The 23878-nt window shown below is 38.9% G+C and overlaps 1 protein-coding gene, 1 non-coding gene and 1 pseudogene across 6 annotated transcripts in view; 2 read left to right on the top strand and 1 right to left on the bottom strand.

Moving 5' to 3' along the window:
• The window catches only part of Herc1 (HECT and RLD domain containing E3 ubiquitin protein ligase family member 1), a 163310-nt gene that overhangs the window by 131385 nt on the left and 8047 nt on the right, over window positions 1-23878 (bottom strand). For all 5 annotated transcript variants that reach the window (XM_029481103.2, XM_029481107.2, XM_029481105.2 and 2 more), the window contains exons 2-3: window positions 10082-11037; window positions 6296-6391 (exon numbers count right to left, since the gene is read on the bottom strand). In XM_029481103.2, the coding sequence (XP_029336963.1) occupies window positions 6296-6391; window positions 10082-11011 (1026 nt within the window). In that variant the 5' untranslated portion in view covers window positions 11012-11037. The remainder of the gene's footprint in view (window positions 1-6295; window positions 6392-10081; window positions 11038-23878) is intronic.
• Window positions 21692-21793, top strand: LOC115032107 (U6 spliceosomal RNA). Its single transcript, XR_003837734.1, has one exon. It is a non-coding gene; the product is annotated as a U6 spliceosomal RNA (small nuclear RNA).
• LOC110302356 (large ribosomal subunit protein eL6 pseudogene) lies at window positions 21802-22292 on the top strand (annotated as a pseudogene).

The following is a 23878-nucleotide window of genomic DNA, read 5'->3' as shown; positions in this document are numbered from 1 at the left end:
TTTGTGTTTTTTCACGAGATGAAGATGAAGCACGGTGGCTACCAGAGAGATTAATTCGTCAGGTAAACACAGATTCTGTCTCTTCTCATAAGTATCATTCTAAAGACTAAAATTCCTCTTGTGCTTAGATTTCAGCTGGGAGTGGAAGCTCTCAAAAAAAAAAAAAAAAAAAAACTGTTTTCCTCTGAGCCAATTCCCCTACAAGAGGCCGGATTAACTTTAGCTTTACAATTTGCATCTAAATAAAGTACCTTGACTTCTCCAAACAGAAAATTTACATTGCTACACTCTCATTGTTTAGAATTCTTCCTTTTCTCAAGCAGGTCAATCTACATTCTCCGGTTCTCCGCCCCTAAGAGCAAACAGGTGGTACTGCTAATCTCCCGGAAGGACATCCCAGCATGTGGCTTTTCAGTCTAAGATAAGATTTAGATTTACCAGGAGAGCTAGGGAAGTAGAAATTTCATATATATTTACAGAGATTAGTTCTTATTTTGATAGAGATGGGCTTAGTCCCTTAGCTGGCCTCTGGCTTTTCACCCTTGCTGTTACTGCAAGGTGTCCTTAGTTCCTCAGGCTACTGGAAATAACAGAGATGAAGAGGAAAGACTTTCAGCTCCTATTTTAACCAAAATTAATGGTGTTAATACTGACATAACTCTTGTCTAGGCCTTGCTAAATCTGAGGTTGACAAGTCTCATATAGAGACCGCGCACAACTCAGAATTGCGCAACTGATTCATAATCATATGAATACAATATGGGTACCGCTTGGCGCAGGAGATTACTGCGGAGGGAAGGTCCAGCTTGACCGTTTCTGAGTTCCCTGTGCGACACACCTGATTTGAAAGAGGTTGGTATCTGACTCCAGCTAAAAACCAAAAATACTTAAGGATCTGCCTCCCCTCCCCAAAAGATACCAAGAGCCACAGATGTGAGTTATTATAATGCTCACGGGAGGAATCAGGTCAATGTCCACCCAAGTCAAGGTTAAAGGCCCACTCATCTATGGATGAAAAGAATCATTTGATCACCTCTGTTAAGCATTGCCTATTTAAACTTAATTAATAGGGGGGAGAGAGGTTGGAGACCTTACTGTTGTAAGAGCAAGCCCTTCACTGCCTCCCACCCAAATAAAAAAGCCAACTGGCCTTGTACTAAAGAGCTGGTCTTGCCCCTTCTCACTGTTTCCCCTGCCTGTCACCCAAAATTGCGGAGGATTATCAGCTCAGTGTTATTCTAAATTTGTTTAGTTAAACTCAGCCAGGGTTCCAACGCCCTACTTAAAATGCAAACAGGTAGCTACCTATTCAGCACTAATTAGCATTATCAAGTCAGAGCCTACAGCCCAGCGCTGCTATTCCGTCAGTGCTTTAAAGACAGTCTTAGCCAGATACAGTTTACCATTAGAAAAGTTAGGGAATCCCACGGAAACAGGTTTTTTCTTTAGCCCTAAGAACTCAGGCAGAACTATTGAACATAGATAATTTTTCTGCCTCAGGCCACCCCCTTTTTTATTTTTGTTTTGTTAACTAATGGGAGGAAATGTGGCCTCCCTTCCCCCAGCCTGGAACTTGCTTGCTCAAGGGTGGAGCTACCGGCTCATTCGTCCTGCCACGCCCACTGCTGGAACCTGCCTTTGCTGCCTGGAGGCACACACGTGTTCGTCCTGCTACTGGACCCTGAGTTACTTGGCGGGATATTGGGTTCCCTCCCCCTTCCTTTATAACTGAGTGTCTGGAAATAGTAAAATTGAGCTTTGATCAGGAAAAAAAAAAAAAAAAAAAGAAAGAAAGAGGGAGGGATGGAAGGAGGAAGGGAATAAAGATAGTATGAAAATCTATAATACAGGAAATTTTTCTGAAATAAAAAGATACCTGAAACCAAATATTGAATTCTCACATATCTAAGATTATTATCCCAGAAAAAAAAAACAACATTACTGATCTTTAAAGGAAAAAAACACTATTTTTTTTCAATTGCTTCTCATCAAAATGAGCATGTGACTTGTACCTTCAAAAGTGATCTTCAGACTTTGGCAATGTTTATGCCAAAAGACATTAGAGTAGCAGATTTAATATTCACAAGAAAAGATAATGTGAACCAATGATTCGACCAAAAGCAGTTTTAAAGAATAAAAAGCTCAGTAGTTATCAGCATACAAAACTCAAGGGGGAATCCTCTTATTCTTCTGTGCTGTCATTGAGAATCTAGACAATAGGCTTTAAAGTCAAAAAGAATAGAGGCTTGTGAAACAAATAGTAAATAAGGGTCAAAGGGCAGAGATTTAGGAACAGTTCAACTGAAAAAATAGGTTAAATGAAAAAAAAATGGTTTTTAGCAACCACACAGCAGCTGTTGTCATTTTAAGCTTGCTCTATGTGTTCTCACACATATGTGTGTGACAAGTGTAACGTGGTTAAAACAAAAGAAGGATATTCTACTGTGATCGCTATATTCTTGAGAATCAGCAGACTCCATTTGAAGGAAAAAAGACATAAATGTAATGTAGGCGAGGTTAGGTAAGCAATCAGTAGCTCAAAGAGCATTTTGACTTTAAATCAATGTGTCAATCACCATCTCCCATACATACACATGGACCCACACACTCTTTGTAGCTATGTCCACTACAAATGCCTAGAAAGATCAAATTAGTAGTGAGTAAACATCTGTAACACCCTGATTATGGCTGTGAAAATCAACTTTCTCAATAAAAGAAACCGGCAAATTTGAGGGAAGACAACGAGTTAATTGCCTAGTGCAAGAAGAATTTGAACATAAGCCAGAAACAACAAACAAGACAGCAAGAAAGCTACCAGAGATTAGTAGCCTCCTGTCAGTCAGAAGAATCCAGTTACAACCCCAAAGGGACTGCTACCTCATTACCCAAAATGAAGCAATATGGCATATAAGAACTTCACAGACTGAAACTCAAAGGAGTTCAAACCTAAGTTTTTAAATGAAGTTAATTGGTAAAATTTGGAGGATGATTAAAGTAGTAATTCATTCAACTAAAAACTAGTCAATAAACAGTAAATGGGGAGCCTGGCATGGCGGCACATGCCTTTAATTCCAGTGCTTAGAGGAAGAGGCAGGTGGATCTCTGAATTCCAGGCATCCTGTTCTACAAAGTGAGCTCCAGGACATCCAGAGCTGTTACACAGAGAAACTCTATTTAGAAACCCCATTCACCTCCCCCCAAAAAAGAGAATAGGGAGAATCAAGCAGCTATTCTACCTTTCCTATACAAACTAGCAGAATAGTCAGTTGATAAAAGAAACAATTCTCTAAAAATTATTCCAACTAATAAATGGAGAAAAAATAAAAGAATTAGAATATCATATAACTACCACCAACTCAAAGAAGGGAATATGAACACAAAGACTAAGAGATTTTGGGGGGACTGGAGAGATGGCTCAGTGGTTAAGAGCACTGACTGTTCTTCCAGAGGTCCTGAAGTCAATTCCAAGTAACCACATGGTGGCTCACAACCATCTGTAATAGGGTCTGATGACCTCTTCTGGTGTGTCTGAAGACAGCTACAGTGTATCACATACATACATACATACATACATACATCTTTAAAAAGAAGAAAGGAAGGAAGGAAGGAAGGAAGGAAGGAAGGAAGGAAGGAATTTTGTTATATGTTGAAACGTCTTTTGGGGATATACCCAGGAATGGTATAACTGGGTCCTCAGGTAGAACTATTTCCAATTTTCTGAGGAACCACCAGAGTGATTTCAAGAGTGGTTCTACCAGCTTGCAATCCCACCAATAATGGAGGAGTGTTCCTCTTTCTCCACATCCTCACTAGCATTTGCTGTCACCTGAGTTTTTGATCTTAGCAATTCTGACTGGTGTGAGGTAGAATCTCAGGGTCTTTTTGATTTGCATTTCTCTGACAACTAAGGATGTTGAACATTTCTTTTTTCTTTTTTTTTTTTTTTTTTGGTTTTTCAAGACAGGATTTCTCTATGTAGCCTTGGCTGTCCTGGAACTCACTTTGTAGACCAGGCTAGCCTCGAACTCAGAAATCCGCCTTCCTCTGCCTCTGCCTCTCTGCCTCTGCCTCTCTGCCTCTGCCTCTCTGCCTCTGCCTCTCTGCCTCTGCCTCTCTGCCTCTGCCTCTCTCTGCCTCTCTGCCTCTCTGCCTCTGCCTCTGCCTCTGCCTCCCGAGTGCTGGGATTAAAGGTGTCCACCACCACATCCGGCCTGAACATTTCTTTAACTGCTTCTCAGCCATTCGGTATTCCTCAGCTGCGAATTCTTTGTTTAGCTCTGTACCCCATTTTTTAATTGGGTAATTTGGTTCTCTGGAGTCTCTACTATGTTCATAGCAGCCTTATTTATAATAATCAGAAGCTGGAAACAACCCAGATGTCCCTCAACAGAAGAATGGATACAGAAAATGCAGACATTTACACAATGGAGTACTACTTAGCTATTAAAAACAATGACTTCATGAAATTCACAGGCAAATGGATGGAACTAGAAAATATCATCCAGATATCATCTGGATATCATCCAGAACTAGAAAATATATCCCAGTCACAAAAGAACACACATGGTATGTACTCACTGATAAGTAGATATTAGCCCCCCCGGAAAAAAAAAGGTTTGGAATGCCCACAATACAACTCACAGACCATATGAAACCCAAGAAGGAGGAAGACCAAAGTGTGGATGCTTCTGTCCTACTCAGAAGGGAAGGTAGAGGGAGGGATGTGGGAGGAAGAGGGAAAGGGAAGGAAAAGAGGGGGAAGGAGACAGGGGAGAAGTACAGAGGGTCAGGAATTTGAACAAAAGTGTATAGCAGTAGGGGAGGGGGAGCACTAGAAAGTCCCAAATGCCAGGGACCCAAGAGGTTCCCAAGACCCAATAGGGATGACATTAGCCAAAACACCCAACAAAGGGGAGAGAGAATCTGTAGAGACCATATCCAGTGGATAGGCACAGCCCCTGGTTGAGGGATGAGGCCACCCACTAATCTCAATATTAACCCAGAATTGCTCCTGTCAAAAGGAAATGCAGGGACAAAAAGTGGAGCAGAGATTGATGCAAAGGCCATCCAGAAACTGCCCCACCTAGGGATCTATCCCATCTGTAGACACCAAACCCAGACACTATTGCTGATGCCAAGAAGCACTTACTGACAGGAGCCTGGTATGGCTGTCCCCTGAGAGCCTGAGCCAGAGCCTAACCAATACAGATGTGGATGCACACAGCCAACTATCGGACTGAGTGCAGGGACCCCAATGGAGTAACTTAGTTAGGAGGAGGACTGAAGGCGCTGAAGGGGTTTGCAACCCCATAGGAAGAACAACAATATCAAGCAACCAGACACCCTCCCTCCCCCCAGCTCCCAGGGACTAAAACCACCAGGAGGGACCCATGGCTCCAGCTGCACAGGTAACAGATGTTGCCTTATCTGGCATCAATAGGAGGGGAGTTCCTTGGTCCTATAGAGGCTCAATGACCAAGCATAGGGGAATGCTAGGGTACTGAGGTATAAATAGATGAGTGGGTGGGGGAGCACCTTCATAGAAACAGGGGGGCAGGGAAGGGGACAGGGGGTTGGGGGAGGGGAAACTGAGAAGGAGAATAACGTTTGAAATGTAAATAAATAACCAATTTTTTAAAAAGTGATTTTAAAAACATTTTTTAAGTGGGAAAAAAAGTGAGTTAGAGTCCAGGCACATGCACGTGGGTGACACAACTAAAAATGGCAAGGAAATTAGTTTAAAAGTCAAGACAGTGAACTGTTGTAGAGTAGAGAAAAGGTAATGACCAGAATGTGAAAAGCCTTCTGCAGTGGATGGCAAATTCTATTTACTTTTCGTGTGTGTGTGTGTGTGTGTGTGTGTGTGTGTGTGTGTGTGTGTGTAATTGAGAAAGTTTGTTCTTTCCTTCTACCATGTGGTACCTGGCAATTATAATCAAGTTGTTAGGTTTGATGGCAATCTTTTTTTTAAGTCTAGGTAACGATTAGAAGAATATTTATTTTACAACAATTTGTTAAGGTATACAATTATTTATAATTCCTTCTGAATCTGTTTTACTCAATAACTTTTTTCAACAAAAGTTACCAATACATGATCCAAAAATTAAAATAACTAAAAGGAGACACACTGAAAAGTACCTCTTTCCAAGCCCTGGCAACGAAACACTGAGCTCCAATCTTCAGGGAGAGCCAACCACTGGCACCATTTTCTTTTAGAGACTTTCTAGAGATAAATGTTTGCCGTAACATTTTACAACAAAGTCATTTTTAATGCAAAGCTATGAAAATTACATACCTCTTCAAAAAGACATAATGCTGCCTCATAGAGTGAACATAAGCCTTCAGATGTTCTGGTTGGTTCTCTCCACTGACTCCGATCAGCAGATGAACCCTGTAATTAAATATTGTGGGGTACAATATGGAAAGGAAACAGACATATAAGTTAAAAAAAATCTACTTTAAAAACTTTGTAAGATTAGGTGTACTACCAATTATTATTAGGACAAAACCAACTAAAAGTGTTTCAAAAATCTATTGCGTCAAATGATCAATCAAGCACCAATCACTTTATAACTGCCTCATTAAATAGTGAGAAAGCCATACTAAATAAAACACAAGATGTTGAAAACAGCAGTCTACTTTTCAGTGTATCTTTGACTTACTAAGAAGCATATATGACAAGGTATATGGCCTTGGATGGAGGAAGGGTGATTTCTGACTAGGTACACCTGATATTTGTCCAGGAATAAACAAATAGACAGAAACTTGAAAACTAGCAATAAAATCATTCTGCTACACATTTTATAGCTACTATAAGATAGTCATTTGTGGAAAAGGTTAACCTATTTAACAAAAGCAAGTAAACTGTATATAATAGAATCAGAAAAATATGGATTTCAAAGGTAAACTTAAGGTTGTAAGAATGACTTCACACAGTATGTGACTCAGGAGTCTGTGTTATATTATGATACTCAGTAGACTAACACAGTTGCTTCATACTTTTAAGATCAAGGTAAATAATATCTTACCTCACAAATTATGAAATTACCTCACATGATAATTGAAAAAATATGCAAAGCACCTGATAGAAAACAGGCACTAAAATTAGTTTACTTTCTCCTCGCTCCAAATAGTGAGGAGCAGTGAATCAAAGAAGCTGAAAAGGCAGGGTGCAGAATATTATTAAATAAAAAAATAAAACACATATATACAAAGTCATATATACATATATATATAATAATGATTTCTTGAGCTTATAGAGTCAATGTAAATATCAAGTCAATTTGTGACTATATAAGCAAGCTTATGCTAGAAGATGCTAAAATGCTATAAGATAGAAGGGGTGTAGAGTGCTTGCCTAGCACATTAGATCCTGGGGTAATGGAGCACAGGGTGTGGGGTGGAAGGATGAGGCAATAAAAGGCAACAGTGTTATTAGATTATAGATCCTCTAGCTGCTTCTCTCTTCCCCATAACAGCCAAGCTCTCCTGCAACCTCTTTCCAGGTGCCTGGTAGTTCCATGCCTCCCATTTGCAGCTTTAAGCAAGATTAATCCCCTCTACACATACACACCTAAATATGCAAAACAAACAAACAAACAAACAACAACAACAAAAAAACCATTATGGTCCCACACAGTATCTGACTCCTTGGCTTACAGACTTAGCCAGACTAAATCATGTGGTATGGAACTTCCCCCTTCTCAACTAGAAATTTGCAAGTTAGAAATCCATGTTATGCAATCTCAAGACATTTCCATATTCATATTCTCTCTCTCTCTCTCTCTCTCTCTCTCTCTCTCACACACACACACACACACACACACACACACAAACGTCAGCTTCCTTCCTGAACCTGTTGTATCTGACATGCATTTCTTTATAACAAATAGATATGTGGAAATCAGTCAAGTCCTGGGGTACTCCTTTCCTTCTTAAAAAAAAAAAAAAAAGGTGAAGAAGCCTCTTACTAATTTTGTTCTAGAAAAACATACCATGGTAAACATATACTGTGGCACACACCTTTAATTCAAGCACTCAGGAGGCAGAGGTAGGAAAATCTCTGAATTCAAAGCCAGCCTGGCGTACAGAGCTAGTTCCAGGATAGCTAGGGCTACATGGAGAAAAACACATACAAAGAAAAAAAGAAAGGAAAGGGAAGGAGGGAGGGAGGGAGGAAAGGGGAGGGGAGGGAAGAAAGGGAAGGGGAAGGGGAGGGAGGGAGATAAAGTAACCAAACATTTACAGTTCAGTTCACAAATACAAAACATATACCAGATAAAAAGTTCAATGCTTCTGCTTTGAAAGTGATTGTTTTTTATGAAATACTTTTATTAATCAAAAGCTTTGCATTTCACTTGGTGATAGAGGGAAGGTTTGAAATATGTAAATATAACAAGTGGCATCTTTGTGATTTTAAAATACATTTGTTAGGTTATATTGGGCAATAAAAGGTACACGAACTCACTCTCCCCCCTCCTCCCTCCCTTACAAACACACAAACCTGGAAGGATACTATGGCACATACCTTTAATTTCAGAGGCAGAAGCAAGTGGATCTCTGTGAATTCAAGGCCAACCTGGCCAAGAGTTCCAGGTCAGCCAGGGATACACAATGAGACCATTTAAAACACACACTCACACACTCACAAACACACACACACAAAGCAAAAACAAACAACCAAAACCTGATCAATTTAACTTAACTGAACTTATACCTAAGTCAGTTTATAAGTATTTGAGCCTTAATATTTTAAAATTCAAATTTTTATTCTTGGTTTTCAAAGTTATTACAGTTCAGTCTTGCAAATTCTTAAAATTTATCATATATATGCTTATTCTTTAATATAATATTCAAGGTTATGAAATTGTAGGAATTCACTTCTACAGACAACAAACTCTTTACAGACTTCTGCTTAACTCACTACTTCTGTTTATTCAGGTCTCTGTTCAAATGTTACAACTCAGAGTCCCAACCTGACATTAACTAAAACAGCATACCTTTAACTCTCAAACTATCATTCTCTCCTTTCCTCTTAAAACGTCTCACCTGAAATTATGATTTTTTTTTATACTTATTTCTATGTGTACAGGTATTTTGCCTACATGTATAGCTGAGCACCATGTGCATTCAGTGACCACAGAGACCAGAAGAGGGTGTTGGATCTCGTGGAACTGAAGTTACAGATGGCTGTAAGTCTCCATGCAGGTGTTGGGACCTGAACCTGGGTCCTCTCCAAGAGCAACAAGGTCTTAACTGCTGAGCCATTTCTCTAGTTCCCTAAATTTATGAATTTCTTTCCTGATCATCCTAGCACGATGTGAACTTAGTAAGAGCAGAAATTGTATCTCTAGGGCTGTATCTTCAGGTCCTAAAATAATACTTGAAACATAGTACATAATTTTTGAAAACTAGAAAAAGGCCTGCTATGGTGGTGCACACTTGTAATTGTAGCACTTGGGAGGTAGAAGCAGAAGGATCAGGAATTCAAGGCCAGTCAAAGCTACATATCAAGTTTGAGGCCAGACTGCAAAAAAATGGAAAGGATGAGATCGGAGATGCTTTTTTAAAAAAAAAACTGCTGGGCTGGAGAGATGGCTCAGCTGAATATTCTTCCAGAGGTCCTGAATTCAAATCCCAGCAACCACATGGTGGCTCACAACCATCTGTAATGAGATCTGATGCCCTCTTCTGGTGTGTCTGAAGACAGCTACAGTGTATTTATATATAATAAATAAATAAATAAATAAATAAATAAATAAATAAATCTTTAAAAAAAAACAAACTGCCATACTCACTAGTCAAGGTCTCTCATTTTACTCATGAATGTAAAGTTAGGTTAATTCTCCAAATCCACTAAAATAAACTAAGACTTAAACTAGAAACTCAGCGTCTGACCTAGGGGCCTTCATTGTAATAGCAATATGTGTGAGTTTCCCCCTCAAAGCACAAAAAAATATTTAACCAACTTAACATACCAAAAGAACTCCCAAATCTCTTACAAGAGCCACAAAATTATTAAAAGCAGGGTTGACTAGCTAGCAATTTTTCAAAGTTAATGCTTGGGATACATGGTACATACCAAAGATCGCCTCATCTGCATTAATATAGCCATAAAGCAGTCAAAGCTGATCATTCCTTCCTGGCTTGACAGTAGTTTGTTTTTCTCCATAGTATATACAACTGCTGAAGCCCCCAAAGCCATTTCTATCCATTCAAGAAGGTATCTCAAAGAGCCTCTCTGAGCTGCTAAGCCAAGCAGCAACTCAGAAGCTAATCGACGACCTAAAGTGTCTGCCCCAGAATTGGGAATAGTTACTCCTTTAAGAAATGTTGTGACTTGTGATAAGCAGTCCAAGCCCATAGGAGGAATCTTGCTTTCATTTGCTAAAGACAATGGAGGCAAAGAGCTCACAACTTCAATTGCAGTATGAATAACGTCGTTGCAGAGACTGAGACCAGGTCCCGACACAGGCATCATCCAACTCTGTCTCAGAAGTGCAAATAACAAACTTAGACCAGTTCGGACACCCATTTCTATAAGTGCATCAGTGCTTGACCGGGGGCGTTCACTGACAGAATGGACATCTGCTGAACCAGAGCTGCTCTCCGGAGAATGCTGCTGCTGTTTCACTTTGCCTTTGTCGTGGTACTTATTAGAAAGTGCATAAAAGACACGTTGGAGTACAAGCAGTCGTTTTCGTAGCGCCCCAGCAAATGGAGAATCTGAACATACCATCTTTGCTAGTGCTAGCTGGCTGCTAAGAAGGGCATCCAAATAATGGTCCTGTTCATCACTTGAAAGAGACTCACGTTCAAAATCAGGCAACTGTGGTCCTTTGAGGCATAAAACCTGTTGAGGCAAAGGTACTACTTCCTTATTGCTGATCAGTTTAGAATACAAAACGGTAACTCCCTCTCTTGTAGCAATAGATTCACTGTCCTCTGTAATCCAGGAGCTATTCAGGTGTTCAAGCCATTTCAGTTTCACTGGTGGAACCATAGTCGCCATCTTGATTTACTCTTCAGCCATTAGTTCTACAGAGAAAGAAAAGGAGACAATGAAAAAACTAGAACAGATGACTCCTAGAACGTTTCTGAACTTCCATCTAATATTACATTCAGTGGTTTCAAAACTAGTGAGATGTAAAGGAAGCCTAAGGTTTAGCTCATAGTATATGCAATGGTTATATTTTAGCTTTGATAAGTATATCAAATATAAGACATTAAATAAGACAAAAATGTATAAAGGTCTTTGGAACTAAAACGTGCAAAATTTTAAAAAGTTAGTTTAGAAAATGGTATTTCATTCTTTCATTTTAAAACAGGGTGAGGGGTATGTTCCATGGCAGAGTAATGTGAAGCCCCATGTTTGATTGGGGGAAGGGGAAAGGAAAGGGTATCTGAATGGTTTGGTTGATAAAATCTATGTGACATAGAATAAGAATTTTAAAAACTTAGAATCTGAACTCTCTCAAGAAGCCTGCACCCATATCTTGGCTGTATGCTGGCCTTTCTTTGGCATCTCTCTTTCCCTTAATGCCTGTGTTTCTTAACAAATTCTGTTTGCTTGTTTCTTTCGAAGAATAAAATAACTAGAAGTTTTTTGACAATTTACTATAGAAAACAAAATTCTGTGGCGAAAGCAGCCAAGAACTAATCTCTTCCCCCTGGCTCTCCCTTCCACTTCCACGGCTACCTGAGATATTTCGATTTCAGGAAAGAGTCCCTTTGTATTTCATTTGCATATACTGCTCCTTCTACTTAAGAACCTGCCTTCACCCAGTCAATTTCTAGTGCACGATCTCAGTTTAAACAGCTCAACACCAGGAACTTATCTCTCTGGACTCAGTCAGTCAACTTAATCTATAAATTAACTGTCACTTCCTCGGGGAAATCTATCCGTAACTGTGCCCACATGAGAGCAAGTCTATCTTTTAAAATACACACCAACCACTACTTTAAATCCATAACACCTTTCACAGTTTGCAATTATATACTATTTGTGTCATTATCTGCTTAATGTGTATTTTTAACAAAGTGAAAACTATACTGCTTAGTTTTTAATCCCTAGTTCCTGATAGTTTCTAAGACCCTAGAATTGTCCTAAGTGATGGGGGGGGAGGGGGCTTTTTTTGATATTCACAAGCAAGCTCCATTCTAACATATCTGAATGTATGCTCAGGTGACTGGGACTCCTGGTGAGCTCCATTCTGAAGGAAATGGATATCAAAGAAACCAAACCAGTGAGTAAAGGATTAGAGTTTCCATGCCTACCTCCAGACCTCTGGGGAGTGAAAGGAAGACAGCTACTGAGTAGACATTTATCAAAGCCATTCACTTCTCCAAGCTCAGAAAGCCAATTTCCAAAGTTCTGCAGCTTTACTTCCAACATGCTGCAGCACAGTCTCCAACCCCAGGCACCTGCTGATTTGTTGGGATACTTTTACTCAGATAAACTGTTAAACAATAGCAGAAGAGGAGACAGGCCAGGGGTGGTGGAGCACACCTTTAATCCCAGCACTTGGGAGGCAGAGGCAGGTGGATTTCTGAGTTCAAGGCCAGCCTGGTCTACAAAGTGAGTTCCAGGACAGCCAGGGCTACACAGAGAAACCCTGTCTTGAAAAAAACCAAAGGAAAGAAAGAAAGAAAGAAAGAAAGAAAGAAAAGAAGAGAAGAGAAGAGAAGAGAAGAGAAGAGAAGAGAAGAGAAGAGAAGAGAAGAGAAGAGAAGAGAAGAGAAGAGAAGAGGAGACAGACTTGGACTGAGCACCTAAAGTTTTACAGACCAAACCATATAAGAGTACCCATCAACAAGCTATCACTAAGTCATCATCTCATCTACCTAAAGAGCAGAGAGACAAAGAACCGATCTTAGGCATATGACAGAAATCCTTTGCTTTATTCTACACATGCATTTAAAGGACCAACCGAATTTGTTCCTTATTTCTGCTTGCTTCAGCCCTTTTCTGTCTATAAAGCTGATCTCCTCTGCTCAGCTCACTGGAACATTCTTAGTAGTTACAGAATGGTGTGTTGCCTGATTCAGGAATCACATATAAAAGCAAACAAATCACATAAAAATTCAATCTACAACTCAATGTCTTCTCATTTTGTCTTTTGATAAAGTTATCAATGTTTAATTGCACAAAATCGACAATGTTTGTGATTACCACTATTTAAAAGGAAATGCACAAACAGGGAAAAGACTCACTGCATTTGTTACCAATTGTTTTACTACATCAGTAAGAACTAGTCAACAAAGTGAAAAGCCAATGTGCTTATTCAGCACATAAAGAACTATAGAAAAAAAAATAGACAACTATAGACAAAAGAGAATCAAACTAATTCTATTCTAGGACCACTAATTCACAATCCTGATAAAACAGCGAAGTCCGGCAAATTGCTGTTATTGTATTTTTAAATCTATAATGATGATTTATCCTACTAAAAGTGCATTTGTTTTTTCTTTCTTCCTGATACAATGAACTAATTCAAAATTATCAAATCCACCAATAATAACATTAACACTATCAATATTTTCCGGGGGGAGGGAGGGGCTAATAGACTTGTGCAAAGGGTTCCTACAAGCAAGTTCTTAAAATGGTTCCTCCAAGTGAATATATCAAATTCGGAAGCTTTTACACACTCTCCAGATAAACAAAGAAATGACAGCTGTTAACATCTATTGAACACTTTCCACAAGGCAGGAACTAATACTAGATGGTGAAGACAACTCTAAAAAGCAGGTGCTCAGATTACCCCCACTTGCCAGCAAAGGAAATAGAAGCACAGAGAGGCTAAACAGTTTGCCAAGGTCACAGTACATTCTTCCTAAGGCTGAGTAAGAATTCAAAGACATCTGTCCTTTCAAGCAGTAAGTCACACTGCTTCTGAACATCATATCAGATATAGTTTAACAGGTTCTATACCACTCTAGATTTTTTTAATTAAAAACCTCAAAATGTTTCAAAGAATCAAATGTCAATTCAGCTCATTCTAAAAGGTCTATTGTTATGATTTAAAATATGTTCTACTTAACCACATACTCAAAATTATTAAGATATTTCAGGGCTGAAAGAGAGGTAGGGGGGTATCATATCAGACAACAACCAAAGACTTTTACCAGTCCTATTCTGAATGTTGCAGGACAGATATGCAAAGGCTTGAGAAGCCAAGACAAGAAGATCCTTGAGCTCAGGAGTATAAGGCCAAGGGCTTGGGTAACAGCAAGATTCCATCTCCAAAATGATGAGACCAAAATGAAAGACAGGGGAAGAAGGAAGAAAAATGAAAAAGAAGGGACAGAAAGAGGAAGAAAGGGTAGGAAATGGAAAGGGGGGGTCAGAACAAAGTTGGGAAGGGGTGCTGGGGAGATAGCTTAGTCAGTACAGTGCTTGCTGCACACACATGAGGACCTGAGTTCAGAGGCCCAACACCCAAGTAAAAATAGAAAACCATGGCATACCTCTGTAACCTGAGCACTGGGAAGTCAGAGATAGAAAGATCCATAGAGGCTTACTGTCCAGCCAATCTAGACAATCAGTGAAATTCAGTCAGTCCGAAAAGAAAGTAGAGAGCCATCAGACCTCTGACCTCCACACAAGCATAGAAACACACACACACACACACACACACACACACAGAGAGTTGTATAAATGAACCTCCCAACACAGAGACCCACCCATACACACAAAACTAGAAATCAAATGTATTGAATTAGAGATTATAAAGCTAATATAATCAAGGTTTGTGATACTGACATCAAGATAAGTCAACAGAACAACTAAGAATACAGAAGGAGACTTAACCAACTGTTTTTTAACTGACATACTAAGGCAGATTCATTTCTTTTTCAACAAAAGGTGCTCGAACAACTGATTATACATATAGGTGTAAAATGAAGCTTACCTTAACTTCACACCATACACAAAGTCAACTCAAATTTGTTTAATGAACCAAAATGTCAAAGCTAAACCTAAAAATTTGCAAAAGAAAAGTAAAGGCTAAACATGGTGATTGTATACTTACAATCCCAACACTTAAGAGTTGAGTCAATAAGATATCAAATGTGAGACCAGTTTGGGCCACATAACAAATAATGAAAGAAAGAAAGAAAAATAAACGGCAAACCTGATTAAGATAAGAAAATCCATAACTTGGGACAATCCACACTTAAAACTTTCCAATGTTATTATTAAAACTATATATAGGTTGCAGAGATGGCTCAGCATTTGCTACTCTTGCAAAAGACCTAGGTTCTGTTCTCCACACCCACGTAGAGGTTTACAACTGTAACTCCAGTTCCAGTTCCAATACCCTCTTCTGGCCCCCACAGGCACCAGGCAAGCATGTAGTGCAGACACACACGTATGCAAAACACTCATATACATAAAATAAAATAAAACTATCTTTCTAAGACAGAAAAACAAACAAAAATAAAAAAAATTAAAAGTCAGGTCAGCAAATCAGTTATGCGAGTAAAACAGAGCATTTGCTGGGCAAGCCTGGCAGTCTGAGTGCCTATTCCCAGGTCACATGGTGAAAGGAGAGACCAGCTTTCTAAAGTTGTCCTCTGACTTCCACACACATCCAGTGGCAGGCACACATCCACATTCACATTCACATACACACACACACACACACACACACACACACACACAGAAACATATACAATAATATCAATAAACTTTTTAAATCTTTAAAGAAACTTGTCAAGCCAAGTTGAAAAAAACTATTTGCAAACCATGTATCCAATAAAAGATTTATAACGAGAATATATTTTTGCCAGGTGTTGTGGTATACACCTTTAATCCCAGCACTCAGGAGGCAGAAACAGGAGGAGCTCTGTGAGTTCCATCCAGGCCAGTCTCATCTACAAATCAAGTTCCAGGCCAGCCTGGGCCATTACACAGAAAAAGCTTGTCTCAAAAAAAAAAAAAAATTCCTAGAAGAGAGATGCAATGGCACACAGCTACAGCTACAGTCATAAGTACTCAGGTGAGGGCTGGCAAGATGGCTCAGTGGATAAGAGCACTGACTGCTCTTCCAAAGGTCCTGAGTTCAAATCCCAGCAACCACATGGTAGCTCACAACCATCTGTAATGGGATCCAACATCCTCGTCTGGTGGTGTAAAGACAGCTACAGTGTACCTACATATAATATTAAATCTTTGGGCCGAAGCGAGCAGAGGTCCTAAAAATTCAATCCCCAACAACCACATGAAGACTCACAACCATCTGTACAGCTACAATGTATACATACATAAAATAAATAAATAAATCTTTTTTTTAAAAAAAGAAGTACTCAGGAGGCTAGGGCAAGAGGATCATTGAATCCAAGAGTTGAAGATTAATGTGGGCAACATAGTAAGACAGTTCCCTCCCAGCTCAAAAACCAAACAATAAAAAGAATCCTTACAACTCAATAATTTTTAAAAAACCTCCAATTTTAATTGGGCAATATATTTAAATAAAAATGTCACTAAGATACATAATTAGTCAAATAGCCATAGAAAATGATACCCAACATCATTAGACGTTAATGAAATGCAAATTAAAACCACAATAAGCTCACTAACCTGAGTAAAATTTAAAAACACAACCAATACAAATTACCTATGAGGTCACAGAGCAAGCAGAAGAGTCACACATTGCTAACAGAAATGGAAAATTACTTGACAATTTAGTATAAAGTTCATTAAAAACATACACTGTACTTTCACAAATCACAAAAGTGGATTCCTTAAGTATTCACTATATATTTACACATGACCTCACAGCAGCATCAGTCATAACAGCCGCAACCTGAAAACTCACAAGTCCATCAACAGAAGAATGTGGGTTGAAGAGAAGACATAGTAGTTAAGAATGTACACTAATCTTCCAGAAGACCTGAGTTCAATTCCCAGCACCCACATCAGGCAATCACAACTGCCTGTAACTTCAACTCCAAGAAATCTGATCTTTAATCTCTGAAAGCACTAGCACTTGTGAGCACATACCCACATGCACACACAATTACAAATTATAAGAATAAATCTTTTAAAAATAAATAAAACCTTTCTAAAGAGATGGATGTAAGTTACAGTCTATGTACAATAGCATACTATTCAGCAACTGCTTAAAAAATAAGTTGATTAAAAACAACACGAATGAATCTGAACATCATTATGCTGAATAAAGTAAGCAAAACATCAAAGACTAACTTTGGGAAGCAGCATTAGAGACATCACAAAGTTGAGGCCAACCTGGGCTACATAACAAAATCTGTCTCATAAAAGAAAACAGCATAACTAACTTCCCATATGTATGTATATGTATATATGTATGTAGTATGTATGTATGTATGTATGTATGTATTAAATTCTAGACAATGTAAAACCAATGTGACCACTACTTACTTACTTAACAGGTAAAGAACAGTTAAGAGCAAAAGGTACAAGGAAACTTTTGAGAAATAAAATGGGTAGACTGTGACAGTTAAGTCATTTTAAATATTTGTCAAATCCTGTCAAATAGTTAAGATGATAAATTTTTGCTGAATCTTAAGTTTGCTCCAGAAGTAGCCAAAAATAAAGGAAGAGCCCCCCCCCCCCAATGAATTATAGGCTCTTGCCTCTTGTTCATTTGATGCTGTTAGTTCCCTGGTCAGCATCTCTGCAGAACAACAGTCTTACATTTTAAAATGCTTAAGTCACTGTTTCTTTCTTTCTTTCTTTTTTTTCCTCCCGAGACAGGGTTTCTCTGTGTAGCCCTGGCTGTCCTGGAACTCACTCTGTAGACCCAGCTGGCCTTGAACTCAGAAATCTGCCTGCCTCTGCCTCCCAAGTGCTAGGACTAAAGTCGTGCGTCACCACATCCGGCTGAGGAAAAATATTTTAAACCAAGTCTTTTCCTAGAGCATTCTCATTATAACATTCCCCCACCTTTTGTTATTATTTTGGTTTCTTGTTTTCAAGACCAGGTTTCTCTTGTGTAGTCTTGGCTGTCCTAGAACTCACTCTGTAGACCAGGCTGGTCTCAAACTCAGAGATCTACCTGCCTCTAGCTCTCCAGTGCTAGATTTGAAGTCAAGAGCCACCACCACCCAACAATCTCCCACCTTTTTAACTTGTTACATTAGAACAAAGAAGGGCACTGGTAAGGTGGGAGAATGAGATGAAAAAGAAATTACTGACCTTTATTTCTCAAGTCCTTCCCTCCTCACAGAACTTTTCCCCTAAGGCCACCAGTCCTAACCAATACACTAGCATCCATTTGTCCAGCTCTGGTTCCAAAGTCTTCATGCTTTCTCAACCTTACAGGTATTGATAGCTTCTCAACAGTTCTGTCTTAGGAATGTCACAATTCTGTTCCTTTTCTTAAGCCAAAATATCAACAACTCATCCATTTATTTCCTGCCAGGACTGCAACTGATCAAGCTCCATACCAAAATCCTTCATTCTACTTAGAGATCAAAAACACTACCTTCCACAGCCTACCAAATATTAACCATGCCATGTACTTCTGCCATCTCTGCTTTAGTTAGGTAGTCATTCTTGTCAAACCTTAGCATCACTCAACTGAGATGAATTCACTGTCATCTATTGCCTCTTGAAGTATCTAACTCTTTGACCTAACAACTCCTGTACTTCCTTCAGGTCTAATAATTCAGAGTCTATCTTCACCCCCTGTAACTTTTACATGGAACCATGAAAATAAATACTGAGTGTTGCTTTCTATACTCCCTATTAATAAAGAGAGTAACAAAAGCTATTTTAAGTTGCCTGTGTATTCTTTCTTATAACATGTGAAATTTAGTAACCAAGTGGCCCTCTTGGTGAAGTAGGCAGCCAACCAGTTTTATAATCTGAAATATAGTATCTTTACTTATACTTTAACAATAATAAACCATGTAATTATTTTAAAACTTACCTTTGCTATACATATAACCTTATCATTTATTAAAGACAAAAGCAAATTTATATAGTAATGAGGTGGCTATCCTTGTTTTTAAATAATGAATTAAATCTTGGCTGAATATTTGATACAGCAGGAAATAAAGCATGCTCAATATTTCTCAGATTCGATTAGCGTGGGGGTTTTTTCAACATTTTTTTAAAATCTGTATTTATCTTATGTATCTGTGTGGGTGCCTCAGTGTACATATATGCAAAGTGTGTGAGCCTGGAGTCCATGGAGATCAGAAGAGGGCATCAGATTCCCTTGAACTGTTGTTACATACAGATGGCTGTAATCTGCCATATGGGTGCTGGCAACTGAGCTTAGGTCCTCTCAAAGAGCAGCAGTAAGTGCTATTAACTGTTTAGAATTACTTTTAATTTAACCATGGCAAAGAAGAAAGCAGAAGTAGAATACACTAAATTAAATATAGATTCAAACCAGAGATACAAAATAAAATTAACTCTTGTGGACAAAAAGTCAAAGCAAAAACACAGTTAAAATGTTTTAGTACCAAGTTTATGACATATAGCTATTTTTAATCCTTCTGTCTTGGAACAGCAGGGTGGCTCAGTGGTTTTAAGGCACTGGCTACCAACCCTGATGACCTGAGTACAATTCCCAAGTCCCATGATATGACAGAAAGAGAGAACTGACTCCTACAAAGTGTCCTCTGACTTCCGCATACATACCTCCCCCCAAACACACATATATGTGTAATAAATATAATTTAAAATTTCAAGTAAGTAATAAAATATTACTATTTTTAATAATTCTTTTTTAGGGAGCTAGAGAGATGGTGCAGCAGTTAAGGGCACTGACAGCTCTTCCAGAGGTCCTGAGTTCAATTCCCAGCAACCAAATGGTGGCTCACAACCATCTGTAATGGGATCTGATGCCTTCTTCTGGTATGTCTGAAGACAGCTACAGTGCACTCATATAAATAAAATAAATCTTTAAAAAATAATAATTCTTTTTAATGTAATGACTTCAAACAATGGCTGCAATCAAACATGCAAGTTTTCTAAACTATCAACACACATATTGGGTTTTTTGTTGGGCTATTTTGTTTTGTCTTGCCTTGTGAAAGACATCATTTTATTCTTTTTTAGTTGAATGAACAGACTCTGGGAGCCAGCCACAATTGCTGGGTTACAAAATAGTAACTGTCAATACACTTCTATTGAAAGAATCTTTGAAAACAAAAGAGTAAATTACACATGTCAAGTTAAACAATCTGTCACTCTACAGATGAGATTAATCCAGAATGCAAACAAACTACCAACACCTGCAGTTCACCTTAATTTGAAGTTGAGCTTTGGCCAGGACCCACAGGCTAGGCTAAAACAAAAGCAGATTTTCTAAAACTGTGGGTCTGGACCCAGTGGGTTCGCATAACTGAATAAGCAGGTTTCTGGATGTTCATCTACCAACATTTAATTCAAAATCAAACACATATCCAAGGTGTCTCTGGCAATACTCACTCATGCTGTATCACATGACCTCACTGCAGCCTTGGTTGTGAACAGACAATGTGTGTGCTTTAAAATGTGCACAGTCATGACACACAACGTCAACCAAAGTTGCCTGAAATACTTGCTCAGATTCCGGACTAAGTTACAATTGCAGTACTATTTTTGAACATATAAAGTTTTCTGTTCTATGGAAGCATAATAGTTTAATTACAGGGAGAAAAAAAGGATTTTATGAGTTCCCTAAATGTACCATATAAGTATAAAATTAGTGTATCCTGGGATTATATAGTACTAGAATATTTCATTTTAAAAAACTGCTGTTTACATGCTCCACTATGTTCATAGCAGCCTTATTTATAATAGCCAGAAGCTGGAAAGAACCCAGATGCCCCTCAACAGAGGAATGGATCCAGAAAATTTGGTACATTTACACAATGGAGTACTACTCAGCTATTAAAAAGAATGAATTTATGAAATTCCTAGCCAAATGGATGGACCTGGAGGGCATCATCTTGAGTGAGGTAACACAATCACAAAGGAACTCACACAATATGTATTCACTGATAAGTGGATATTAGCCCAAAACTTAGGATACCCAAGATATAAGATACAATTTGCTAAACGCATGAAACTCAAGAAGAACGAAGACCAAAGTGTGGACACTGTGCCCCTTCTTAGAATTGGGAACAAAACACCTATGGAAGGAGTTACAGAGACAAAGTTTGGAGCTGTGATGAAAGGATGGACCATCTAGAGACTGCCATATCCAGGGATCCATCCCATAATCAGCTTCCAAACGCTGACACCATTGCATACACTAGCAAGATTTTGCTGAAAGGACCCAGATATAGCTCTCTCTTGTGAAACTATGCCGGGGCCAAACAAACACAGGAGTGGATGCTCACAGTCAGCTATTGGATGTATCACAGGGCTCCCAATGGAGAAGCTAGAGAAAGTACCCAAGGAGCTAAAGGGACCTGCAACCCTATAGTTGGAACAACATGATGAACTAACCAGTACCCCGGAGCTCTTGTCTCTAGCTGCATATGTATTGAAAGATGGCCTAGTCGGCCATCACTGGAAAGAGAGGCCCATTGGACGCAAACTTTATATGCCCCAATATAGGGGAATGCCAGGGCCAAAAGAATGGGAATGGGTGGGTAGGGAAGTGGGGGGGGGGGGTATGGGGGACTTTAGGGATAGCATTGGAAATGTAATTGAGGAAAATACGTTAAAAAAAAAAAAACTGCTGTTTAAGTGTTCGCTTTGTAAAAAGTGAACTATATTTGCACATATAGTAAAATTGGAACGATACAGAGATTAGCATGGCCCCTGCTCAAGGATGATACGCAAATTCATAAAGCATTCCATATTTTTGGGACAAGAACAGTGGCACCCGGGTGGTGAAGCTTCGAAAATGCCTAGGTATTATCCTACCGAAGATGTGCCTCAGAAGCTGCTGAGCCATGGCAAAAAGCCCTTCTTCAGTCAGCACGTGTGAAGGCTGCGCTCCAGCATCACTCACTGGGTACAGCAGAGGCAAGAGGGTGGTTTTCCTGGGCAGTGGCTTGCTACTTGTGACTAGGCCTCTTGCCATAAACAGAGTTCCTCTACGCAGAACATACAGTTATTCATTGTCACCTCTGCAAAAGTTGTTATCAGGGAGATTAAAATCCCCAAACACCTGACTGATGCTTACTTCAAGAAGCAGCAGCTGCGCTTCTTCGACACAGAGAAGCAGAAATACTAGATTACAGAGCAGCAAAAGGCTGATCAGAAGACTGTGGACTCGAAGATCTTGCTAAAGAACAAAGCTGTTCCTCAGCTCCAGGGCTACCTGCAATCTCAGTTCTCCCTGAAATGGCTAACAACCTAATTAAACTGCTTTGTATGGGAAAAAAATTGCTGTTTCAAGTTTGTGACTTGAGTTTCACAAATAAATAGTGAATTAGTTTTGGAGAATTTCCCACAATTTCTGAAATAGCTTTAAAGATATTTCTGAAGCCGGGCGTGGTGGCACACGCCTTTAATCCCAGCAATCGGGAGGCAAAGGCAGGCGGATTTCTGAGTTCGAGGCCAGCCTGGTGACAAAGTGAGTTCCAGGACAACCAGAGCTACACAGAGAAACCCTGTCTCGAAAAAAACAAAAAATTTATAAAAATAAAAATAAATAAATACATAAATAAAGATATTTCTGCCATTTTGTTACTGTGAAGATAAATGCTGAAGATATTTTATACTTTCAGTAGCTATTATTCAGCCAAGTTTTATATCTACCTTATAATACACAAATTTGTCTTCATTTTTATAGTAAGACCTATGTATACCAAAAAACTGTTTTATAATGCATTTATGATTTTTATCAATAAATCATCTGTATGTTTTATATAACCATGTATGAGGAGGCATGTAAAAATTTCTCAGAAGGCCTAGTAGGACTTAAGAGGTAAAGGCCTGACCACTTTTATTTTTATTTACTTACTAAAACAACATTCACAGAAAAGACAATGTAGATTTGCAAACAATATTGCAGCCACTGTTACTTTCTAGTAGTATAGGCTTCTGGAATTTATCAGCAACAGGTTTACTTCGTAAGCACTCTAGTACATTAGCGCCTAAGCAGGATTAGTTTTATCTTGTGTACAAAAAACAAGTCCTGCCTACTCATTCTGAAATAAGGAACCAAAAGATGGCAAAGAAAAGAGAGATGGTGATTAGAACGTAGCAAAAAAAAACAAAAAATAACTCTCAAAGAAGAGAAAGGCATCTTAAATAATATTTTAAGAATGCAAAATACTCTGCAGTTAAAATTTTGGAAAACAAAGTCACAACTTGTTAGTAACCAAAAGCGATTCTGTACAATTCACGCTCACTTTATTCCTCTATTTTGCATACCTTCTTACTATCGCAGAACAATTTTAATGTAACCAAAACATTTGAAATTGTTTTCAAAATAAGAAAGGAAACAGAGCACACAACATTTATGACTTGTCATTACCACTGTATCTTACATACTCAGAAGCTACTAGACTGTCTTTACCAAACTTCCAAAAGGGCAGGAAAGTAAGGTAGAAGAGAGGGAAAAAGGAAAGGAAAAGAGAATGCAGTAAAGAAAACAAATTTGGACAAATGGCTCACTCCTGTAACCTAGCATTCAGAAGCCTGAGACAGATTTTGTGACCTGCCCAAGTTACACAGTGAAAAGATGAACCTCAGCCAGTGCAAGTGCTTGCAACACATACTTGACAACGTGAGCTTCAACATGTGTAACCATGTAAAAAGCCCAATGCCATGACACACATCTCAAAGCCTAGAAATGCTAGGAAAGATGGAAACAGGAGAATTGCCAGGAAATTCCCAGGCCAGTTAGCCCCAGTGCCACTGGAAGAGATCATGCCTCAAAAGAAAGCAAACGGCAAGAAACAACTCCTAAAAGTTGTCATCTGGCCTATGTACGTGTAC

This window comes from Mus caroli, unplaced genomic scaffold, assembly GCF_978045245.1.
Source record: "Mus caroli unplaced genomic scaffold, Mus_caroli_1 scaffold_11, whole genome shotgun sequence".
Lineage (NCBI taxonomy): Eukaryota > Metazoa > Chordata > Mammalia > Rodentia > Muridae > Mus > Mus caroli.
Note: the sequence above shows the minus strand (reverse complement) of the source record. Positions and strands in the feature narration are given on the sequence as shown.